Raw genomic sequence first — 19020 nt, 5'->3', positions numbered from 1 at the left:
CTTTGGGGGAGGGAAGTTTACAGAACTGGGGCTGCATTGAGGAAAAATGTTAGGGGAAAAAATAATTTATACCAAAAAGATCTTGAGAGCAGTGGGTCCTGTGGGCCAGACTTAGCTGATATAAATGTCAGATCCTGTGCTTATGTTCATAAAATCTGCTGCACAAAACCAGGATGCAGGAGACAGACAGCATTGGACAAGAGATTCTGAGGTTTTTAGCTGATTGAGCTCAGAATAAACCAGTATCATCAGGCAGCTGCCAGAAGTGCAGCCTGTGGTTATGTTAAGAGTGCACAGTGCATGGTGTAAGGGAGACAGTTATCCCCAAATCTGGAGAATGTGTTCAACCAAGGGGCTATGACAAACTTCACTATCAGTGGGTTCAGTTTGAAAGGGCCTGAGACCATACATTCCATAGAATGGCTGAAGGAAGTAGGGATGAAGGGCCAAAAAAGAGAAGGCCAGGGTGAAGAAGGTCACAGGTAGGATTCTAAACACTTACAGAAGGTTAGGGAAAAGGCAGCCTGAGAGGAACCTACAGTGGAGAGAAATTCCAGGGAAGCAGATACCATGTGGATTGAAAGAAAGAACTTTTTTTTTTTTTTTAAAACATCTTTATTGGAGTATAATTGCTTTACAATGGTGTGTTAGTTTCTGCTTTATAACAAAGTGAATCAACAATACTTATACATATATCCCCATATCTCTTCCCTCTTGCGTCTCCCTCCCTCCCACTCTCCCTATCCCAACCCTCTAGGTGGTCACAAAGCACCGAGCTGATCTCCCTATGCTATGCTGACCAAATAGATTTTAACCTATTTTTCTCTCTCTCCAAGTATCTGTCTGCCTTCTTTCTTCTTTTCTGCCTTCTTTTTTATTTATTTATTTATTTATTCTTTTATTTTTTGCTTTATAACAAATTAAATCAGTTATACATATACATATGTTCCCATATCCCCTCCCTTTTGCGTCTCCCTCCCACCCTCCCTATCCCACCCTTCCAGGCGGTCACAAAGCACCGAGCTGATCTCCCTGTGCTATGCGGCTGCTTCCCACTAGCTATCTACCTTACGTTTGGTAGTGTATATATGTCCATGCCGCTCTTTCACTTTGTCACAGCTTACCCTTCCCCCTCCCCATATCCTCAAGTCCATTCTCTAGTAGGTCTGTGTCTTTATTCCTGTCTTACCCCTATGTTCTTCATGACATTTTTTTTTCTTAAATTCCATATATATGTGTCAGCATACAGTATTTGTCTTTCTCTTTCTGACTTACTTCACTCTGTATGACAGACTCTAGGTCCATCCACCTCATTACAAATAGCTCAATTTCATTTCTTTTTATGGCTGAGTAATATTCCATTGTATATATGTGCCACATCTTCTTTACCCATTCATCCGATGATGGACACTTAGGTTGTTTCCATCTCCGGGCTATTGTAAATAGGGCTGCTATGAACATTTTGGTACATGTCTCTTTTTGAATTATGGTTTTCTCAGGGTATATGCCCAGTAGTGGGATTGCTGGGTCATATGGTAGCTCTATTTGTAGTTTTTTAAGGAACCTCCATACCGTTCTCCATAGTGGCTGTACCAATTCACATTCCCACCAGCAGTGCAAGAGTGTTCCCTTTTTTCCACACCCTCTCCAGCATTTAGTGTTTCTAGATTTTTTGATGATGGCCATTCTGACTGGTGTGAGATGATATCTCATTGTAGTTTTGATTTGCATTTCTCTGATGAGTAAAGATGTTGAGCATCCTTTCATGTGTTTGTTGGCAGTCTGTATATCTTCTGTGGAGAAATGTCTATTTAGGTCTTCTGTACTTTTTTTTTTTTTTTTTTTGTGGTACGTGGGCCTCTCACTGTTGTGGCCTCTCCCGTTGCAGAGCACAGGCTCCGGATGCGCAGGCTCAGCGGCCATGGCTCACGGGCCCAGCCGCTCCGTGGCATGTGGGATCCTCCCGGACCGGGGCACGAACCCGTGTCCCCTGCATCGGCAGGCGGACTCTCAACCACTGCGCCACCAGGGAAGCCCGAAAGAACTTTTTAATACAGTGTTTCCCAAAGCTTTTCACAAAACTCTAGTTTCACAGCAAGTTAATAAACGCTACTAGGTAAAGGGATCCCATGGTCAAATTATTTTATTTTTGGCCATGCCATATGGCCCAACCAGGTATCAAACCCGCGCCCCCTACAGTGGAAGCGCAGGGTCTTAACCACTGGACCGCTAGGGAAGTCCCTTGGTCAAATAATTTTATGAAGCTAAGCTAGACACCAGGCTAAACAAATTTAAACAAGTTTTGTGCAGAACTTCTCAGAGCCTTTAATAAACTGGTAAGTACTGGTCATCTCCAAGGTGTGTGTGTACAGCAATTCTCAAATATATTTGACCAGGGAATCCTTTTTTCATGGATGATAAGCCCCCATCAATGGAGGTATGGAAGGAGAAGATGAATGGACCTTTGGGGAAATGTAGGTAAGCGAGTTCTATATGGGTTGGGAGTTGGAAGGAAGACTTTTAAGATACTTCCACCCCTGACTCTCTCTGTCCCTGGGGCTTGCTGATACCAATCCACAAAGAGCACCCTGCTTCCTTCTAGATCTCCTGGCTGATGCAGGCCACCATAGGCCCCATGGCCACAAAGACCCTGAGTGTGGCTTGAAACATCTTTGTGAGCCAGGTCAGTATTGCAGCCTTCTGCCCTCAAGGAGGGCAGGTGCCCTGGGTCCCTAGAGCTCTGATTCAGTCAGCAGAAGAGCCAATCAAACCTTCTCCCAGGGTCACCAAAGGCTGCTACCCTAGGGATGCTCCATTTGGGGATACACTCCTTGCCTAGGTCATGCCAAGGAGGATAGTATCTCCCTGGCACCTCCTACCACCCTAGGCCTAGGCTGTCTTCATCAGCTTAGAGACCCACAAGTCCTACAGATGGAGTCCAATGTTCTCCTTTTATACATGCAGAAACTGAGGCTCGGGGCTGGGAATGCCTTGCCAAGATCCCATAACATAAGCCAGGACTTAGAATCCAAGTCTTCTCCTTCCTGGCCAGGGTTCCTTCCACAACATCAGTTTGTCTTTTTTTCCCTCCCTCTTTCTGAAAATGTATTTTCCAATATAAGTGTGACTCTGAAGGGACTATCAGTCCTGAGTCCCTTGCAGAAGGCCGGACCCTCCTAGGGGTAAGACTCTGGTGACCGTTCCAGAATCCTGGCCCATCTGCCCAATATGTAAGTCACCAAAAAAAATACTTGCCTGGGCTTCCCTGGTGGCGCAGTGGTTGGGAGTCCGCCTGCCGACGCAGGGGACACGGGTTCGTGCCCCGGTCCGGGAAGATCCCACATGCCGCGGAGCGGCTGGGCCCATGAGCCATGGCCACTGAGCCTGCGTGTCTGGAGCCTGTGCTCCGCAACGGGAGAGGCCACAACAGTGAGAGGCCCGCGTACCGCAAAAAAAAAAAAAAAAAAAAACTTGCCGAAGTATGCCATATTTCACTGGGCAGTTTAGGAAACTTTGGAGAATATTTGCATCTTCCTTGCTTGATGCAAATGTGTTGATTTCAAAGGTTTTTTTTTTTTTTAAGCCAATTAAGACAGGTGTGCTCTGAGATAAATAGTCCAAAATCCCTTAGTTACTCAAAATGAGGCAAAAGAGAAAAAGATATTTCAGTATCAGCATTTATTTTATATAAAATGCTGCAAATGTAATCAATGGTTTTTGCTGAGAAAATACAAATCTTAGGTGAATGTGACACGATAACTGGAAGAGCTCCAAAGGCGAATTAACTTTTGCGGGGACGGGGAGCCTTCAAGGATTAGTGGTATCATTTCAAGCTCAGTGTTGGCAGGCCTGGGCCCTATTCTCTTCTCTGGCCACAGTCTATCCCCAGGGGATTGCCCCAGCCCCATGACTTAAATACTTCCTCTCCCCTAAACTCCAATCTGCTATATATACAACTGCCCCCTTGACCCTCCACTTGGATATCCTTAGATAATTTACTACACAAGTCCAAACAAGCAGAACCCTCCCTCAACACACCTGCACGTCTCCAAGACTTTCCCTTCTCAGTAAATGGCAACGTCTTCGATGAGGTTGTTAGACAAAAGTCGAGGAGTCATCCTTCCTTCCTTTGCTTCCCTTGCTCCCAGCTGCATCCCATCCATCAGCAAGTCCTGCCAGCTCTGCCCCACATCACATCCCAGACCTGCCCTGCTGCCCTTTTTCTTTTTTTTGCTACGAGCCACACTTGTCTCTCACCTCGACACGACAATCACCTCCTCTCTGTTCTCCCTGCCGCCATTGCTGCCCTTACCCATCCTTCACACACAGGCTGGAGTAGCCCTTTATTTATTTATTTATTTAATTTATTTATTTATGTATTTATTTATTTTGGGGCCATGTGGCGTGTGGGATCTTTTTATTTTCAATTTATTTATTTTTGGCTGCTTTGGGTCTTCATTGTTGTGCACGGCTTTCTCTAGTTGCGGCGAGCAGGGTCTACTCTTTGGTGCGGTGCGTGAGCTTCTCATTGCGGTAGCTTCTCTTGCTGCGGGGCATGGACTCTAGGCATGTGGGCTTCAGTAGTTGTGGCTTGCGGGCTCAGTAGTTGTGGCTCATGGGCTCTAGAGCACAGGCTCCGTAGTTGTGGCACATGGGCTTAGTTGCTCCGTGGCATGTGGGATCCCCCCGGACCAGGGCTCAAACCCGTGTCCCCTGCATTGGCAGGCGGATTCTCAACCACTGCGCCACCAGAGAAGCCCAGCATGTGAGATCTTAATTCCCCGGCTAGGGATTGAACCTGCGCCCCTGCATTGGAAGCGCAGAGTCTTAACCACTGGACAGACAGGGAAGTCCCCTGGAGTGGCCCTTTAAAAACCCGAGTCAGATTATGCCTCTGCCTGCTGAGGTCCACTGCTTACCCTGCCTTGTCCATCTGCCCTCCACCTCCCCCATCTCTATCCCTGTTCCATAGCACAGTCTGGAACATAGTATGTACTATAATTATTTATTGAATGAATAAACGAATGCCTCCAGGCTTCCCCACATGCCCTGAACTAAACACGCCATCGAATGCCCCAGTTCCTTTCTTTCTGGCAACTCCCATGGCTTCACTAAACGTTCAGGCTTGGAGTTACATCTGCTTCTGGTCCTTTGCACGAACAGAGGTAATTCTTTGAACCTCTCTGACCTTCTGCTCTCCTGGAACGTGGAGACGACCACTTCTTTCCTAGAAGGTTGTAAGTGATGAGTGTGAGGGGCCTAGCTGGGTGCCTGGATGTGGGAGGCACTTGACACAGGGGAGCATTATCAGGCCCAAAGGAAGGGCTGGGGGTCCTTCCACAGAGCTGGGCTGATGCTGAGGTTCACAGAGGCTCAGCCAAGTACAGACTCTGGTCCTCACCCCACCCTGCTGTCTCTTCCCCTGGGGTCCCCAGTCCTCACTGTGACCTGCTCACTCCCAGGTGGAGAGGGTATGCCCCAAGTGCCCGTGCTAGCCTGACCAGCTCTGCTTGTTTGACATCTTTCCCGTTTGCAGACTGAGGCTCCTCTACTGATCTGGCCCTACTTGGCAGACATGACACTCTCTGAAACCCACGTTGTCACGACCAGAGGCTATGCCACCATTGCCGGCAGCCTGCTGGACGCCTACATCTCATTTGAGGTATGCAGAGCCCTCCTTCTGCTTGCTGAAAACCAAGAACCTGAAACCCACCTTTGTGGGAGCCCCACACAGCTCCTGGCCAGAGCGACCTGGGGTCTTCTCTCATGGGCTACGTCCTAAACCAGGGCTGCTGTGATGGTGGGAGGAGAAGCTTCACCTGAGTAAGGCAGGCCAGGTGGGCTGGACCATTTGGGCTTCTCACGTGGCCAGTGGGAGCAAAGGTTTCCAGTATTCTGCTTACTGAGGCAAAGTGCTAAGTGTTTTAATATCCCCATTTCAAGGATGAGGAAATTGAGACTCAGAGAGTAAGTGAGGTGCCCAAAGCTAGGATTTGAGCCCAGACCTGTCTGACTGCAAAACTCAGACACACAGTCCCCCACCTAGGCCACCCCTGGAGCTTTGTCCTACTCTTCCTGTAACCCGTCCTCCCACCTCCTTTCCTTTACACCCTCTCTGGGCACAAGTCCTTCCTCTACTCCTAAATTATTACTTGTGCAGCTTTCTGAGCACTGTACATTTCTAAATCAAATTCCAGTGGTATGAATCAGGCCCTTAAACCAATCACAACACGAGTGCATGGCAAGCAGAGATGAATCTTCAATGTGTCCCCTACAAAGTGCCTGGTAAGAATACATTACATTTGTGTAAAACACTGTACTTGTTTGTGTTTTCACATGCAAGTCTTTCAAGATCTTATTTTTTCCCCTTAAATATCGAAGAAATTCTTGCTTCTTACAGAAATGAATAAAGTAAAAAAGAAAAAAAAAACACTTCACTCCCACTTCCCATGGATAACTGCTCTTACTAGATGAGAACAGCAGTGCTCAGAGTGTCCTCAGTGGGCCAGCAACGACACCTTCACCTGGGAACTTGTTAGAAATACAAATTCTTGGGCTGCTCTGTAGACCTGCTGAATCAGGAATGCTGGGGATGTGGCCCAGTGTCCTGTATTGTAACAAGCCTTCCAGGTGATTCTGATACTCAATTTGGGAGCCACTGACTTAAAATATGTCATTCCAGGTATTTCTGTGTAAAAAGTCATTTAAGTACATATAACTGAATATACATATACTTGCTTTTTTTTTTTTTTTTTACTAAAGATGAGGTAATTCTATTCACACTTTTCTGCAACTTGTCTTTTTCTTATAAAATTCTGAGCATGACATGAAATCTGAAAGTGTAAAGGAAAAAGTTGACAGAGCTAACTAATAAAAATGAAAAACCTGGGCTTCCCTGGTGGCGCAGTGGTTGAGAGTCCGTCTGCCGATGCAAGGGACATGGGTTCGTGCCCCTGTCCGGGAGGATCCCACGTGCCGTGGAGCGGCTGGGCCCGTGAGCCATGGCCGCTGGGCCTGCGCGTCCGGAGCCTGTGCTCCGCGATGGAAGAGGCCACAACAGTGAGAGGCCTGCGTACCGTTAAAAAAAAAAAAAAAAAAGAAAAACCTCTGAAAGGTAAAAAATCACAATTTTTTAAAAGTTTAATGATGATCAAGAAAGAAAATTTCATAAATGATAAACAGATATTCAAGCTCACTGATAAATTAAAGCAATAATAACTTATGTTTCTTCTCAAGGATATGCAAAATTTTACATGCCTCTAAACGGCAAGGCTGCAGGGCATTCATATACTCTTTTTTTTTTGGCTGCGTTGGGTCTTTGTTACTGTGCGCAGGCTTTTCTCTGGTTGCGGCGAGCGGGGGCTACTCTTCATTGCAGTGCGCGGGCTTCTCATTGCAGTGGCTTCTCTTGTTGCAGAGCACGGGCTCTAGGCACACGGGCTTCAGTAGTTGTGGCACTCAGGATCAGTAGTTGTGGCTTGTGGGCTCTAGAGCGCAGGCTCAGTAGCTGTCGCGCACGGGCTTAGTTCCACGGCATGTGGGATCTTCCCGGACCAGGGCTCAAACCCGTGTCCCCTGCATTGGCAGGCAGATTCTTAACCACAGCGCCACCAGGGAAGCCCCATATACTCTTCATGGGAGTGTAATTTGCTCTAACCTTTTTGGAAAACACCTATCAGTCAATTTTAAAAATACTCCTCTTTGATCCAGTTAGGAATATTATGATACAGAAATATTTTCACAAGTGGTCAAAAGATGCAAAATTCCAACATTATTTGTAATAGCAAACAACCCAAGAAACATAAATGTAGAGCAGTAAGGGAATGAGCTGGGTAAGTTCATCCGTGCAACGCACGGTCACTCAGCCCCTAGGGTGAGGTGGGCCTCCGTGTGCTGGTTTGGAGAAAGGCAGCCTTCCTCTCCCAGGGCCCAGGCTCTCCTGATGCTGTGTGTGAATGGGTCGGGGGATGAAAGAATGACCAGCCTTGGTCTCAAATTCCACCTGTCTTTCTCATCTCTGTCCTTGAGGATGGCCAAGGGGATGAGGTAACCTGCCCCTCAGTCCCTCCTTCCCTCAGGACCCCTGGGCCACACCAGGAGCCTCAGCTCTGCATACCCACAGAGCTGTCTGGGCAGGATGGCTGCTGCCTAGAGACTTTTCAAGAAGGCCCCTTGCACTCTGAGGCTTTGTCTTCTCCGCCCAGCACCCTCCACCTAGAATTTTAGAGGTCATCTGGTTTGCACCTTTTCTCACCAAGGCCTAGGAAGGACCCATCAGAGCTGATGCATGCCACCCCCCTCCCCCATACCTCACCACCAATTGATTTTGGAAGGAATTTGATATTTCAAAAATGAAAACTTGATACTTTGTTCCTGAAACTTTTTTCATGGTGGCGTATTGGGGGAGGGGTTGCCCTGCTATCTTCGGGACTTAGAGCCTTTAAATGTCTTAACCTTGCTTTGGGTCCCACAAGCCAGTTAAAAGAATGGTATTCTTTCTATCGCATAAGCGTCGTTACCATTACTTAAGACTAAAGTACTGGAAGAACTCTCTCCCTTTTCCACAATCGCCTTACAGCTCAGCCTCCTTTCCTTCCCTGTCTCAGGCCAGAGTCCAGGCCCAGCCCCAGGCAGGCGGGCCTTCCCACTGAAGGGGCCTGGTACCCACTTCCCTTTAGCTCTACAGAATGTGCAGAGGCCACCAGGATCAGCCAAGTGGTCGCGGGTCTCCATCCAAACCTCTGGTACAGAAGCCCCAGGCTACCACCATAGCTGGCCTGGTGAAAGGCACCTAGTCCACCTTCCTTCCCTCCTCCCCTCCCGCCTCTGGATCTGCCCCCAGGCTGGTCACAGAGAAGCTCTCTTCTGCCCCCACCTGGCTCTTGGCCGCCACTACAGCAGCCCCCAGGCTTCCTCCCACAGCCCTTCCCATCCTCTCCCCTCTCTCCTTTCACGCCCTCTTCCAGGCAGTTCCTCACTGTATCTTGGGCTCTGCCCTTAGGCCCTGAATTCCAAAGAGAATACCCCCTTTCTCTCTCCTCCTTTCTCTTTGATGCTCAGCTTCTGGCTGCCTCTTCCCTGAACCCCTCCTATTGCTAAAATCTGGATATTTCTAGATCTGTGCTGTCCAACACAGCAGCCACTAGCCACACATGGCTATTAAGCTCTTGAAATGTGGTCGGTCTGAAATGAGATCTGCTGTGAGACTTAGTATGGAAAAATCAATTAATATATTTTATTGATAAGTTTAACATTGATTACAAGGGTAGAAAGATAAAATGTTAGGTATATTGGGTTAAATTAAATACATTAATGAAATTAATTTCATCTGTTTCTTTTTACTTTTTTAATTGGCTGCTAGAAAACTTAAATCACAGTTGTGCTATATTTATATCAGACGACACTGGTCTAGACCTTCTCCCTGGTCTGAGGTCCCAAGTGTCACTTGACTGAATCCTTTCACTGTGACCTCTACATACATGTCCCTTTTCAGTGTGTTTCCCAAAAACTCTAAGGTAGGCACGAGCTCTCTCTGCTAAAACCCCAGAAACTGGTCTCCCTACCCACCCCTTTGGCTCGGGATCATTGTGAGAAGAGATCCAGATGTGTGCCTTGGGCTGTGAACACAGGATGGGTTGAGGGGATGGCCACTGATGTTTCTCAATCAATTGTGCAAGAGTGGGAGCCCCTGGGACAGCGTCTGGGAGGCCCAAGCAGGGCCAAGTAAGAGTCAACCACATGTTTAGTTTCTACACGTGTAAAATGGGTGGAATTACTGCCCACCTCACAGCAGTCTAAGAATTAAATGCCATTATAAACAGAAAACACCTGGCAAGGGACTTCCCTGGTGGTCCAGTTGTTATGACTTTGCCTTCCAATGCAGGGGGTGCAAGTTCGATCCCTGGTCAGGGAGCTAGGATCCCACATGCCTCACGGCCAAAAAACCAAAACATAAAACAGAAGCAATATTGTAACAAATTCAATAAAGACTTTAAAAATGGTCCACATCAAAAAAAAATCTTAAAAACAAAAAACAAAGAAACACCTGACATGGTGTTGAAAAAGTGGTTGTTCTTTCTCTGACATATTAGGGTCAGAAGTCCAGCCTTCTAAAACTGGCCCATTTTATGCTTTGGAATGTCTGGATTTATTTCCTTTCTCAGTAAAGACCTTTTTGAAAGTTCACATGGATGGCTCCTACCCTCTATCCCTCTTCACATAGGACACCTTTGGGTAGACGAAGGAGGGCCTTGGGCAGGAGTGGGCCCTGTCATGCTGGGACAGAAGGCGTTCCTGACCTGGTGTCTGGAGGCAACGCTGGGGAATGTCATGGCCCTGAGGCATAACTGGCAGCAGAGAGGCCATGTGTGGGCTGACCCAGTGCCCCTGGGAGCCCTGCCAGTGCAGGACTCAGCCCTTTCCAGGATGAGCAGGAAATGACTGCCTGGGGCATTTGAGGCAGTGGCCACGAATGGTCCATTCAAAGGACAGTGTCCAGGAATGTGCAAGGTGTGCCCCCCACTGAGACTCGAGTTGACAAACCAAATGTAGCCTCCAAGCTGGAGGAAGGGGGAGGGTCCTGGCTGGTGGAGGGGAAAATCCCAAGATTCCAGATGTGGTATTGTGCCCGCTGGAGTTGGGCGGCTGAGGAGGAGGTCAGCAAAGTCCCAAAGCTTGGCCTGGAAAGTCCAGAGAGGACACCTGCCTTTGGCTGGCTATTTCCATGAGGAGCAAGGCCTGCACACCTAGTGGCTGTGATGGGGGCGCGTGGGAGGTGGGTGCTGGAGCTGGTACACGTCTTAAGTGGTTTCTGCTTACCACTGAAAGGAAATAAAGGGGTTTAAAAGAAGAAGGAAGAGGATATTACAAGGCTTTCAGAGCCTCAGAGGGTCTCTGAGGTCTGCTTCCTCATCAGTAGTTCCTGGTACTTCCATGGGCTTCTTTGGCTGTCTGCTTTATTCGCCTGAACATGTAGCTTAAACTTACCTCCCCTCCTTTTGTTCCTTTTTATTTAAAATTTTAAAACTGCAGTTGATTTATTACAAACTTTAAGAAGAAGTCTATTTTACTTTTCTGCTTATAAAAACAGTATATATCATGTGGACGTTTAGAAATATACAGAAAAGCTGAAAGAAAAGAAAATCACTCTGGCCCCACTAGCTAGGGACAGACAATTGGTTGACATTTCGGTGTATTTCTTTCTGATCTTCTTTTTATGCATAGTTGTGGAGTTTGTTTTTTTCCCTATCATTGTGGTTATGCTCTATATGCAAGTATGCAGGCATTTCTCCACATTATTGTGAAGCCTTGGTAACCACTGTTTTTGATGGCAGCTTGACAATGCATAGCCTTCCCCCCATTGTCAGATGTTTGGGTTGGTTCTAATTTTCCCATTTGGTAAATAACACAGTGGTGAAAAAGTGTTCCATCTCTGTGAAGAGAACAGGGAAACAAAGGGTTTGGGACCACAGTGAGGATGAAAATTCAGGAAGGGAGAATCCCGGGGGTGTCTGGCAGCTCCATCATCTTGCTGTGAGGGCTTCTATAGCGTGGCTCCAGGAGACCGACCCAGGGTCAAAGGGTGGGTGTTGTATGTTGTAGGGGCAGATTTCCTTAGAAACAGCTCTCTGACCACAGGAGTAGAGGTGATGGGCTGCCTTGAGGTGGTGAGTTCCCTGCCACACTAAGTGACCGGAAGGATCCTCTAGAGGGAAGACTTTCCTTTACTACGAGGTCAAATTAGGTCACATCTTGGATCCATTCCAACTCTCAGGTTCTGTGAACTTTGTCTGAAACCATCACAAACCCCTCAGCCAATGATGAACCAGCCCTCAGATCAGTGGTCAAAGAGAGACAGCCTAGAAAGGGAGGAAGAACCTTGAACTTGGAGCCGAAAGACACGACGGGTCTAATTCCTTCCCTTCCTTTATTTTGGGCAAGTCATATTTAACCCTTTGGGGCCTCAGTTTCCTTGTCTGTCAAGTGAGATCACAGTACTTGCCCTGCCTAACTTCCTGAAGTCCTGGGGGAGGTGTGGGAATAGAAGGTTCTGTGCATACGGCCTGGGACCCTCTACACATAACACGTATTACTATTACCAGTGACAGCAGTACCGGTGATGGTGATACACCAGCGGGGTAGAGTACCATGTCCTCCTGCTGCCCTGGGCCACACCTCTGGCCTCCACATTTCCTGACAGCTCTCTAGAACCCTCATTCTCACTCTTGCAGATCAATGCTGCCTCCTTAATTGCTGCCTCTGTGAAGGCTGCCCCTTGTGCTTTAGCCCTCTACCCGGACGTGGAGGAGTCCAAGTTCAGGGGTGAGGAAGGAGTGAAACTGACCTACAGGTGAGCACAGCAGGAGGGTCTGCAGAGAGGGGAGTGTGGGGGAGGGGCAGAGACAGGAGCAGAGGTGGGGGCAGCAGCAGGTCCTATTTTCTCTGCCCGTCTCTGTCTTTCACCAAGCGCAGCCCACCTCCTCTCTCTCACTGCCCTGGTCGCAGCTTCACTTGTGAAGATATAGACTCCAGTTCTCGCTTCTTATTTTCCAGTCTCTGACCAGCAGGAAACATGGACTAGTCAAGGCCTGGGCAAGTGACCTGGCTCTTGGGGATGTGCCTGGTGTGTGTCTCTGTGTGTGTGTGTGTGTGTGTGTGTGTGTGTGTGTGTGTGTTGAGGAGGGTCGTGAAAAGGTTCCACACCACTTTCTCTACATGCCTTGAGGTCTGATCCCCAGTGTCAATCGCATTGACATGTTGAACACTGTCCTTGATTTCACTCACACCTCCTGACATCTCTTTATCATAGTCTTAGCAACCTTTGTGTAACATTTAATTATTTTATTTATTTATTTATTTTTGCGGTACGCGGGCCTCTCACTGTTGTGGCCTCTCCCGTTGCGGAGCACAGGCTCTGGACGCGCAGGTTCAGCGGCCATGGCCCACGGGCCCAGTCGCTCCGCGGCATGTGGGATCTTCCCGGACCAGGGCACGAACCCATGTCCCCTGCATCGGCAGGTGGACTCTCAACCACTGCGCCACCAGGGAAGCCCTAACATTTAATTCTTAAAAAATGTTGAAAGACACGACTTTTGACAAATGTGCTTGTGGATACAACCGTCATCCCCAACAGCACAACTTCCTGAAGGTCTAGAGCAGCGCTGCCCTAGAGGAATGTGAGTCACACCTATAATTCGAAGTTTCTAGTAGTCATCTTTTAAAAAGTAAAAAGAAGCAGGTGATTTTAATAAAATGTTTTATTTAACTAAATATATCCAAAGTATTGTCATTTTACCATGTAATCAATATAAAAATTATTAATAAGGTATTTCATATTCTTTCTTTTTTTTTGGACTCAATCTCTGAAATCTGGTGTGTATATTTGCAACAGATTTCAATTCAGATCAGCCTCCTTTCAAGTGCTCAAAAGTCACACATGGCTAGTGGTTTCTGTCTTGGACAGCATCTGTGCTAGGAGTCTGGGTCTTATCCTACTGCTTGGGCCAGGCTCTTTCTCTCTCTGGTCTCAGAGGGAAAACAAGGACCACTGGCTCTGAAATGCTCTGTCCAAGGTTCCTCTTTGAGCCTGTATGGTGGGGAGCCCTGCTGTTTGTGGAGATAGGCCAATAATAATGGCTCTTGATCCCAACAACAGAGATGCTCAAAACCTCTTAGAAGCAGCTAGCAGTGGGGCCGCCATGTCCATGAGGGTCGTGACCAACATCGCAGCCAACCTGATTGCTTTCCTGGCTGTGCTGGCCTTCATCAACGCTGCCCTCTCCTGGCTGGGAGACATGATGGACGTCCAGGGGCTCAGCTTCCAAGTACAGTTCCGGCCACCCACGCAGCCTGTGGAGGTGGTGGTCCTGGTCGGTGGGTGATGGTGGGTGGACACCCACAGAGCCCAGGCCAACCCCAGTCCCAGCCACGCCTCTTGCCTCATGCCTAGGCTCATCTGCTCCTACATCCTGCGATCGGTGGCCTTCTTGATGGGCGTGGCCTGGGAGGGCTGCCAGGTGGTGGCTGAGCTGCTGGGAATGAAGCTGTTTCTGAACGACGGGCGCCGAGAAGTGGGCCGGTTCCAGGAAGCAGTGGATCTCTGTGAGTGTACCTGTCCCCTCCCTGGGGCAGGGGGTGATGCAGCGGCTGCCCTGTGGGCCCGGCTGAGACACACTGAGGGGCTGCTCAACCTCCCACATCCCGTTGCCCTGGGCAACAAGACAGCTTCAGAGGCCATCTTTCTCAAGGCCTCTTAGGAGGCTGAGGTTGAGAAAGAGCCCCGTTGGAGGTATCTGAGCTCCAGCTGTAGACAGGCCACCATCCTGTGCAGCCCTGGGCCAGCAGCTGTACCTTGCCTCTTCTGTTGGAAAACAAGGGTAGAGCCTGCCACTCCTACCCCGAAGGAATGGATGGGAGCATCTAATGAGCTAAGAGAGTAAAACAGGGAGACCTCACTACCACATTCATCTTCAATATATTGGATTCAGTTCAGGGGTTGGTTTCTTCTGTTAAGACTTATTTATCTATCTATCTATCTATCTATCTATCTATTTATTTATTTAGTTGCAGCACGCGGGATCTTCGTTGCCCCGTGCAGGATCTTCGTTGCAGCATGCGGGATCTTTTTCTTTAGTTGCAGCATGTGGGATCTTTTAGTTGCAGCATGTGAATTAGCATGCAAAGTCTTAGTTGAGGCATGTGGGATCTAGTTCCCCGACCAGGGATCAAACTGGGCCCCCTGCATTGGGAGTGCGGAGTCTTAGCCACTGGACCATCAGGGAAGTCCCTGTTAAGACATTAAAAAAAAAGAAAAAAGCTTTCTAAAATGAAACTTTCTAAAAGAATAACAGCTGTATGTAACATGATTGAGAATGACAAAATTACCCATCATCTTATCATCCCAAAATTACAGCTATTATATAATATAATTATAATTAATCATATTATAATAAATATAATAATATAATATATAATTCCATTATTTGGCTATCATACACAATGCTGAAATGAATAGCTTTTTGCACAGAACTTCTCCCTCCTCTCTGAGCATTTCCGCAGGAGCTTTCCCAGATGTGGGATGACTGCATCACATGGCACCGATCCTCGTGTGGTTGCTGCCAGTATCTTTCCCAAGGGGTTGTAACAACTGAAACCGCCCCAGCTGTGCCTGTGAGCATTGATTTTACCACACACTGAACAGGGCTGAGTAGCCTCTTAAAAAAAAAGCTTTGATACATTAAGGGGCAATGTTTTCATTTGTTACTGGGTTACTAGGAACTTTTAACACAAAATTTTTTTCTTGCCTTTTAAATTATATTTTTAATTGTAAAGGAACGTACTCTTCAGTTAAAAAAAAAAAAAAAGTTTGTATGGAGTAAAAAGCCCAGGTTTCCCCTCACTCCTCATTTTCAGCTCCAGTATCACTCCCTTCTCTAGAGATAGTGGGTGGTATGTGCCTTCAGGATCTTTTTAAATAAACTTCATTCCTTCAGCAAGTATTTTTTGAGACCTCTGAAGTGCCAGGCCCTCTGCTGGGTACCAGGGATAAAAAGGGGAATCCGAAAGACATGGTCCCTGGTGACATGGAACTTACACCTAGTGAAAGACACGAGCAAAATGCAAGAAAGCAAAGGAATAAAAAATTTTAAAACCACAATTTGTGGTAAGTTCTATGATGGAAACAATAAGAGGAAATAGGGAGGGGGTCTTCCTTGACTGGGCTGGTCAGAAAAGGCCTCCCTGAGATGTGGTTATTAGGCCAAGACTTGCAAGGAGGAGGAGGGGCCAGGAGAAATTGGGAAGAGCATTCCAGGCAAAGAAAGAGACACATGCAAAGGCCTTGAGGTTGAAAAGCACTTGTTTGGAGAACTGAGAGGAGAGCAGTGAGGTTAGAACAGGTGGTAATTGTAAAAGAGAGTGACACAGGCCGAGGAGCAGTAGGAAGTTACTGAAGATTTGACTTTTGACATTTTAAGATTACTTGGGCGGCTTGGGAGGGTGATTATAGGTGAGTAAGCAGAATGCAGGTACCTTAATACTTTTTCATCAATTTGTATAAACTCTGTGTGTTATAAAGATATTAACCCTTTTCTGTTACATTTTCTACATATATTTTTCCTAGTCTTTTTTTCTCCCCTTCATTCTGTATTCAGGGATTTTTTTAAACACAAAATTTACACCAAATCTTTGCATTTCTTCTGTAATATCTAAATTTAGAAAGTTATCTCCATTCCAAAAATCTGGCAAGGGTTAAATTCCTGAAACAATATGGTGAAGTAGTTAAAATCATGCACTTTGGAGTCAGACAAAACGGAGTTCAAATTCTGACACAGCTGCATTTTTGCTGTGTGAGCTTCCTCAATCACTTCTGTGAGCCTCAGTTTGCTCCTCTCCAAAATGAGAGTAATAATATTATTTGGTAACAATAATAATTATTCTATATTTCCTATTATTTGATGTTTAAAATATTCATATTTATCTGCTTCAGTGATTTAGAATTAATTTTTTATATGGTGTGAGGTATGGGTCTAAGCCAATCTTTTTTTCCAAATTGTTCCATTTCGGCTCTTAACACTTCTAAGAAATTACACAACCGTTCAGAGCAAAAGGGAAAGAGAATTACCTTGCTTAAATACCTCCCCTGTGCCTGGTACTTCCTGTACATTAGATGATCTTTATGACAGTCTTTCTAGGCAGCTACTATTATTCCCACATTCCTGATAGAGAAACTAAAACTTAGGAGGCTATCAACTTGCTCAACCTGAAATAGGCCGTGACGAGCCTGGAACCCAAGCCGACTGGGCTCCGAATCCCTCCCTCTCTTCACTGGGCTACCATCCTGCTCTTTGGGCATGACAACATCTCAAAGGACCTCAGCCTGAGCGCATTCTCCATAAACAAAGGTGCGGGGCTGCAGTATGCCGGAAAGGGCCGTTCGCCCACTGCTCCTGGGTACAGAGCTTAGTAGGGCCAAAGTGAGAGGACTGGGCCAGCCTGAATCATACCCAGAAAGGCTAGTAATTAAGGAGATTCAAGGGCAGATGAGGAGGGGGCTATGTTTGTGAGGTTGTGTAGCTTGAGTTGACTTAGAGGTAGGTGTGCATGGCTGGAAAAGGGCAGCACCGAGTGCTTCAAAGGTCAAAGGCACATAGGCAGTGGGTAAAATTAAGGCCAGGGTATGGGGTGGTTTGAGCAAACTCCCATCCCATCTGAGGGAAGCCCCTCCCCGCTCATCTTCTGTCTTCTCAGGTCAGAGCAGAAATATGACGTTTGCCCTCTGTGGATTTGCCAACTTCAGCTCCATTGGGATCATGCTGGGAGGCCTGAGTGAGTCCTATAGGGGCCTCTCGGTATCCTGGAGGGTCGGGGATGGACACTAGTCCTGGCTCTGAGACATTTCTTGGGGATCTGTAGGTCTCATTTCTCCCATTAGTCTAAGGCAGAGCCTGAACAAGGTGGCCGTGGAGCTTCCTCCCAGCCCTGGCATTTCATGATTTCTCTGCTGCTGGGGTAGCCCAGGAGGTTAGCACCTTGGCCTTGTAGGCCAAGCCTGGCTCAGGGCTCTGGGGAGGGTCGGGAGGTGCAGTGGTGACCTGCCCCCTGAGGCTTTAGTTCCCGTACCCACAAGGGACAGGCAGGCCTGGTGGGGCCTAGGGAAGAAGGCTCTGCACAGCTCTCAGCTCTTTACAAAAAACATTTCCACCCCCTGCAGTTCCCTGCCTGGTGGTGTAACCATCCTGTTTTGCTGAGTCTTGCAAAAGTGAATGATGGCCCAAGTCACTCAGCTAATAAGTGGCTGCACCTGTGTTTAATCCCAGGTCTGCCTGACTCCAAACTCACGTTCTTTTCCTACACTTGCCACTGATGGCATGGGGGGAGGTGTGGAGTGCTACCTAGGGGCCCGACTCAGGCCAAGGAGGACTCCCAAACTCAAAAGCATCAGGAGGACAGCGTCTGTCCCTCTGGCCACCCAGAAGAGAAAGGGGTGTCAGCAGATGCAACCGGAGGCACAGATACAGGCAGAGAGGCATGCTGAGTCCTGGCCCTGAGCACTCCTGTCCTCTTGCAGCCTCCATGGCCCCCCAGCAGAAGAGCAACTTCTCCCAGGTCATGCTCCGGGTGCTCTGCACGGGGGCCTGTGTGTCTCTGGTGAATGCCTGCGTGGCAGGTGAGTGCAGGCCTGGTGGGCTCAGGACTCAGAGCCCTGATTCTCCAGCTGGCCCTGGTCCGGGGCCAGGCACTGGGGCTCTGGCCTCTCTGGAAGTCCTTGGGTGGGGTTGGAGGGTAGTGAGGGCCTGGGCCCTGCCCACCAGCTGCCTTCCCTGCACAGGGATCCTCTACATGCCCAGGGGGCTGAGGTCGACTGTGTGTCCCTCCTGAACACGACCCTCAGCAGCAGCAGTTTTGGGGTGTACCAGTGCTGCCGCCAGGCCTTCCAGAGGTGAGAACCTGGGCCGTGAGGAGGAGGGACCCTGACAGTGATGGGGTGCAGGAGGCCCGATTTCCCGGCGGAGGCCTTTGGCACCAGGGCAAGGGATAGAAATGTCATGGCTGTGGCTGATGTGACCAAGGGAGGAGGAAGTGGGGCTTGAGGACCAAACTTAGAGATGAAGTTTGGACCAGAGACACGGAGCAACTTCCCCAAAGTTGCACAGCCTTTAGTGGCCAGCAGAGCCAGGCCTAGAGCTCAGACTGCAGCCTTTGCTTCTTTTTGGCACTGACCCGGAGTTCACCCTAGAGGCCCTGGACAACTGCTGTTGATTTTATAATCACACGATCTGTGCATAGCGGGGACAGAACATCTCTGTGCCTTCTGGAGGCTCTTCTTCCCCAGGAAGCAGCTGTCCCCATCGCTCTCTCTCCAGGCCCACCCCCTTGGGGAAGCCGCAGGGCTTAGACCCACCTCAGTCATAAATTGGGAAGGGTGACAGGGTGAGTGGGCAGAGTGGGTGCATAAGTAAATGAGGGATGCCCCACTCGTCACCACCTTTCTGCTCTCCCTTTTCCTGCCTCCCCAGGTAT

General features: G+C 48.1%; 1 protein-coding gene across 1 annotated transcript in view; it reads left to right on the top strand.

Annotated features, from left to right (window-relative positions):
- The window catches only part of SLC28A1 (solute carrier family 28 member 1), a gene marked incomplete at both ends in the record, with an annotated part of 47666 nt that extends 28880 nt beyond the window's left edge, over positions 1–18786 (top strand). Inside the window, 13 exon segments of the mRNA XM_081228231.1 lie at positions 2603–2662; positions 2666–2683; positions 5537–5662; positions 12231–12349; positions 13655–13823; positions 13950–14246; positions 16769–16901; positions 17248–17325; positions 18068–18166; positions 18329–18349; positions 18352–18439; positions 18690–18756; positions 18760–18786. Coding sequence (XP_081084357.1) covers positions 2603–2662; positions 2666–2683; positions 5537–5662; positions 12231–12349; positions 13655–13823; positions 13950–14246; positions 16769–16901; positions 17248–17325; positions 18068–18166; positions 18329–18349; positions 18352–18439; positions 18690–18756; positions 18760–18786 — 1302 coding nt within the window.
- Positions 18787–19020: the final 234 nt, after the last annotated feature.

This window comes from Mesoplodon bidens (assembly GCF_964165515.1).
Source record: "Mesoplodon bidens genome assembly, chromosome: 3".
Classification (NCBI taxonomy): domain Eukaryota; kingdom Metazoa; phylum Chordata; class Mammalia; order Artiodactyla; family Ziphiidae; genus Mesoplodon; species Mesoplodon bidens.
Note: the sequence above shows the minus strand (reverse complement) of the source record. Positions and strands in the feature narration are given on the sequence as shown.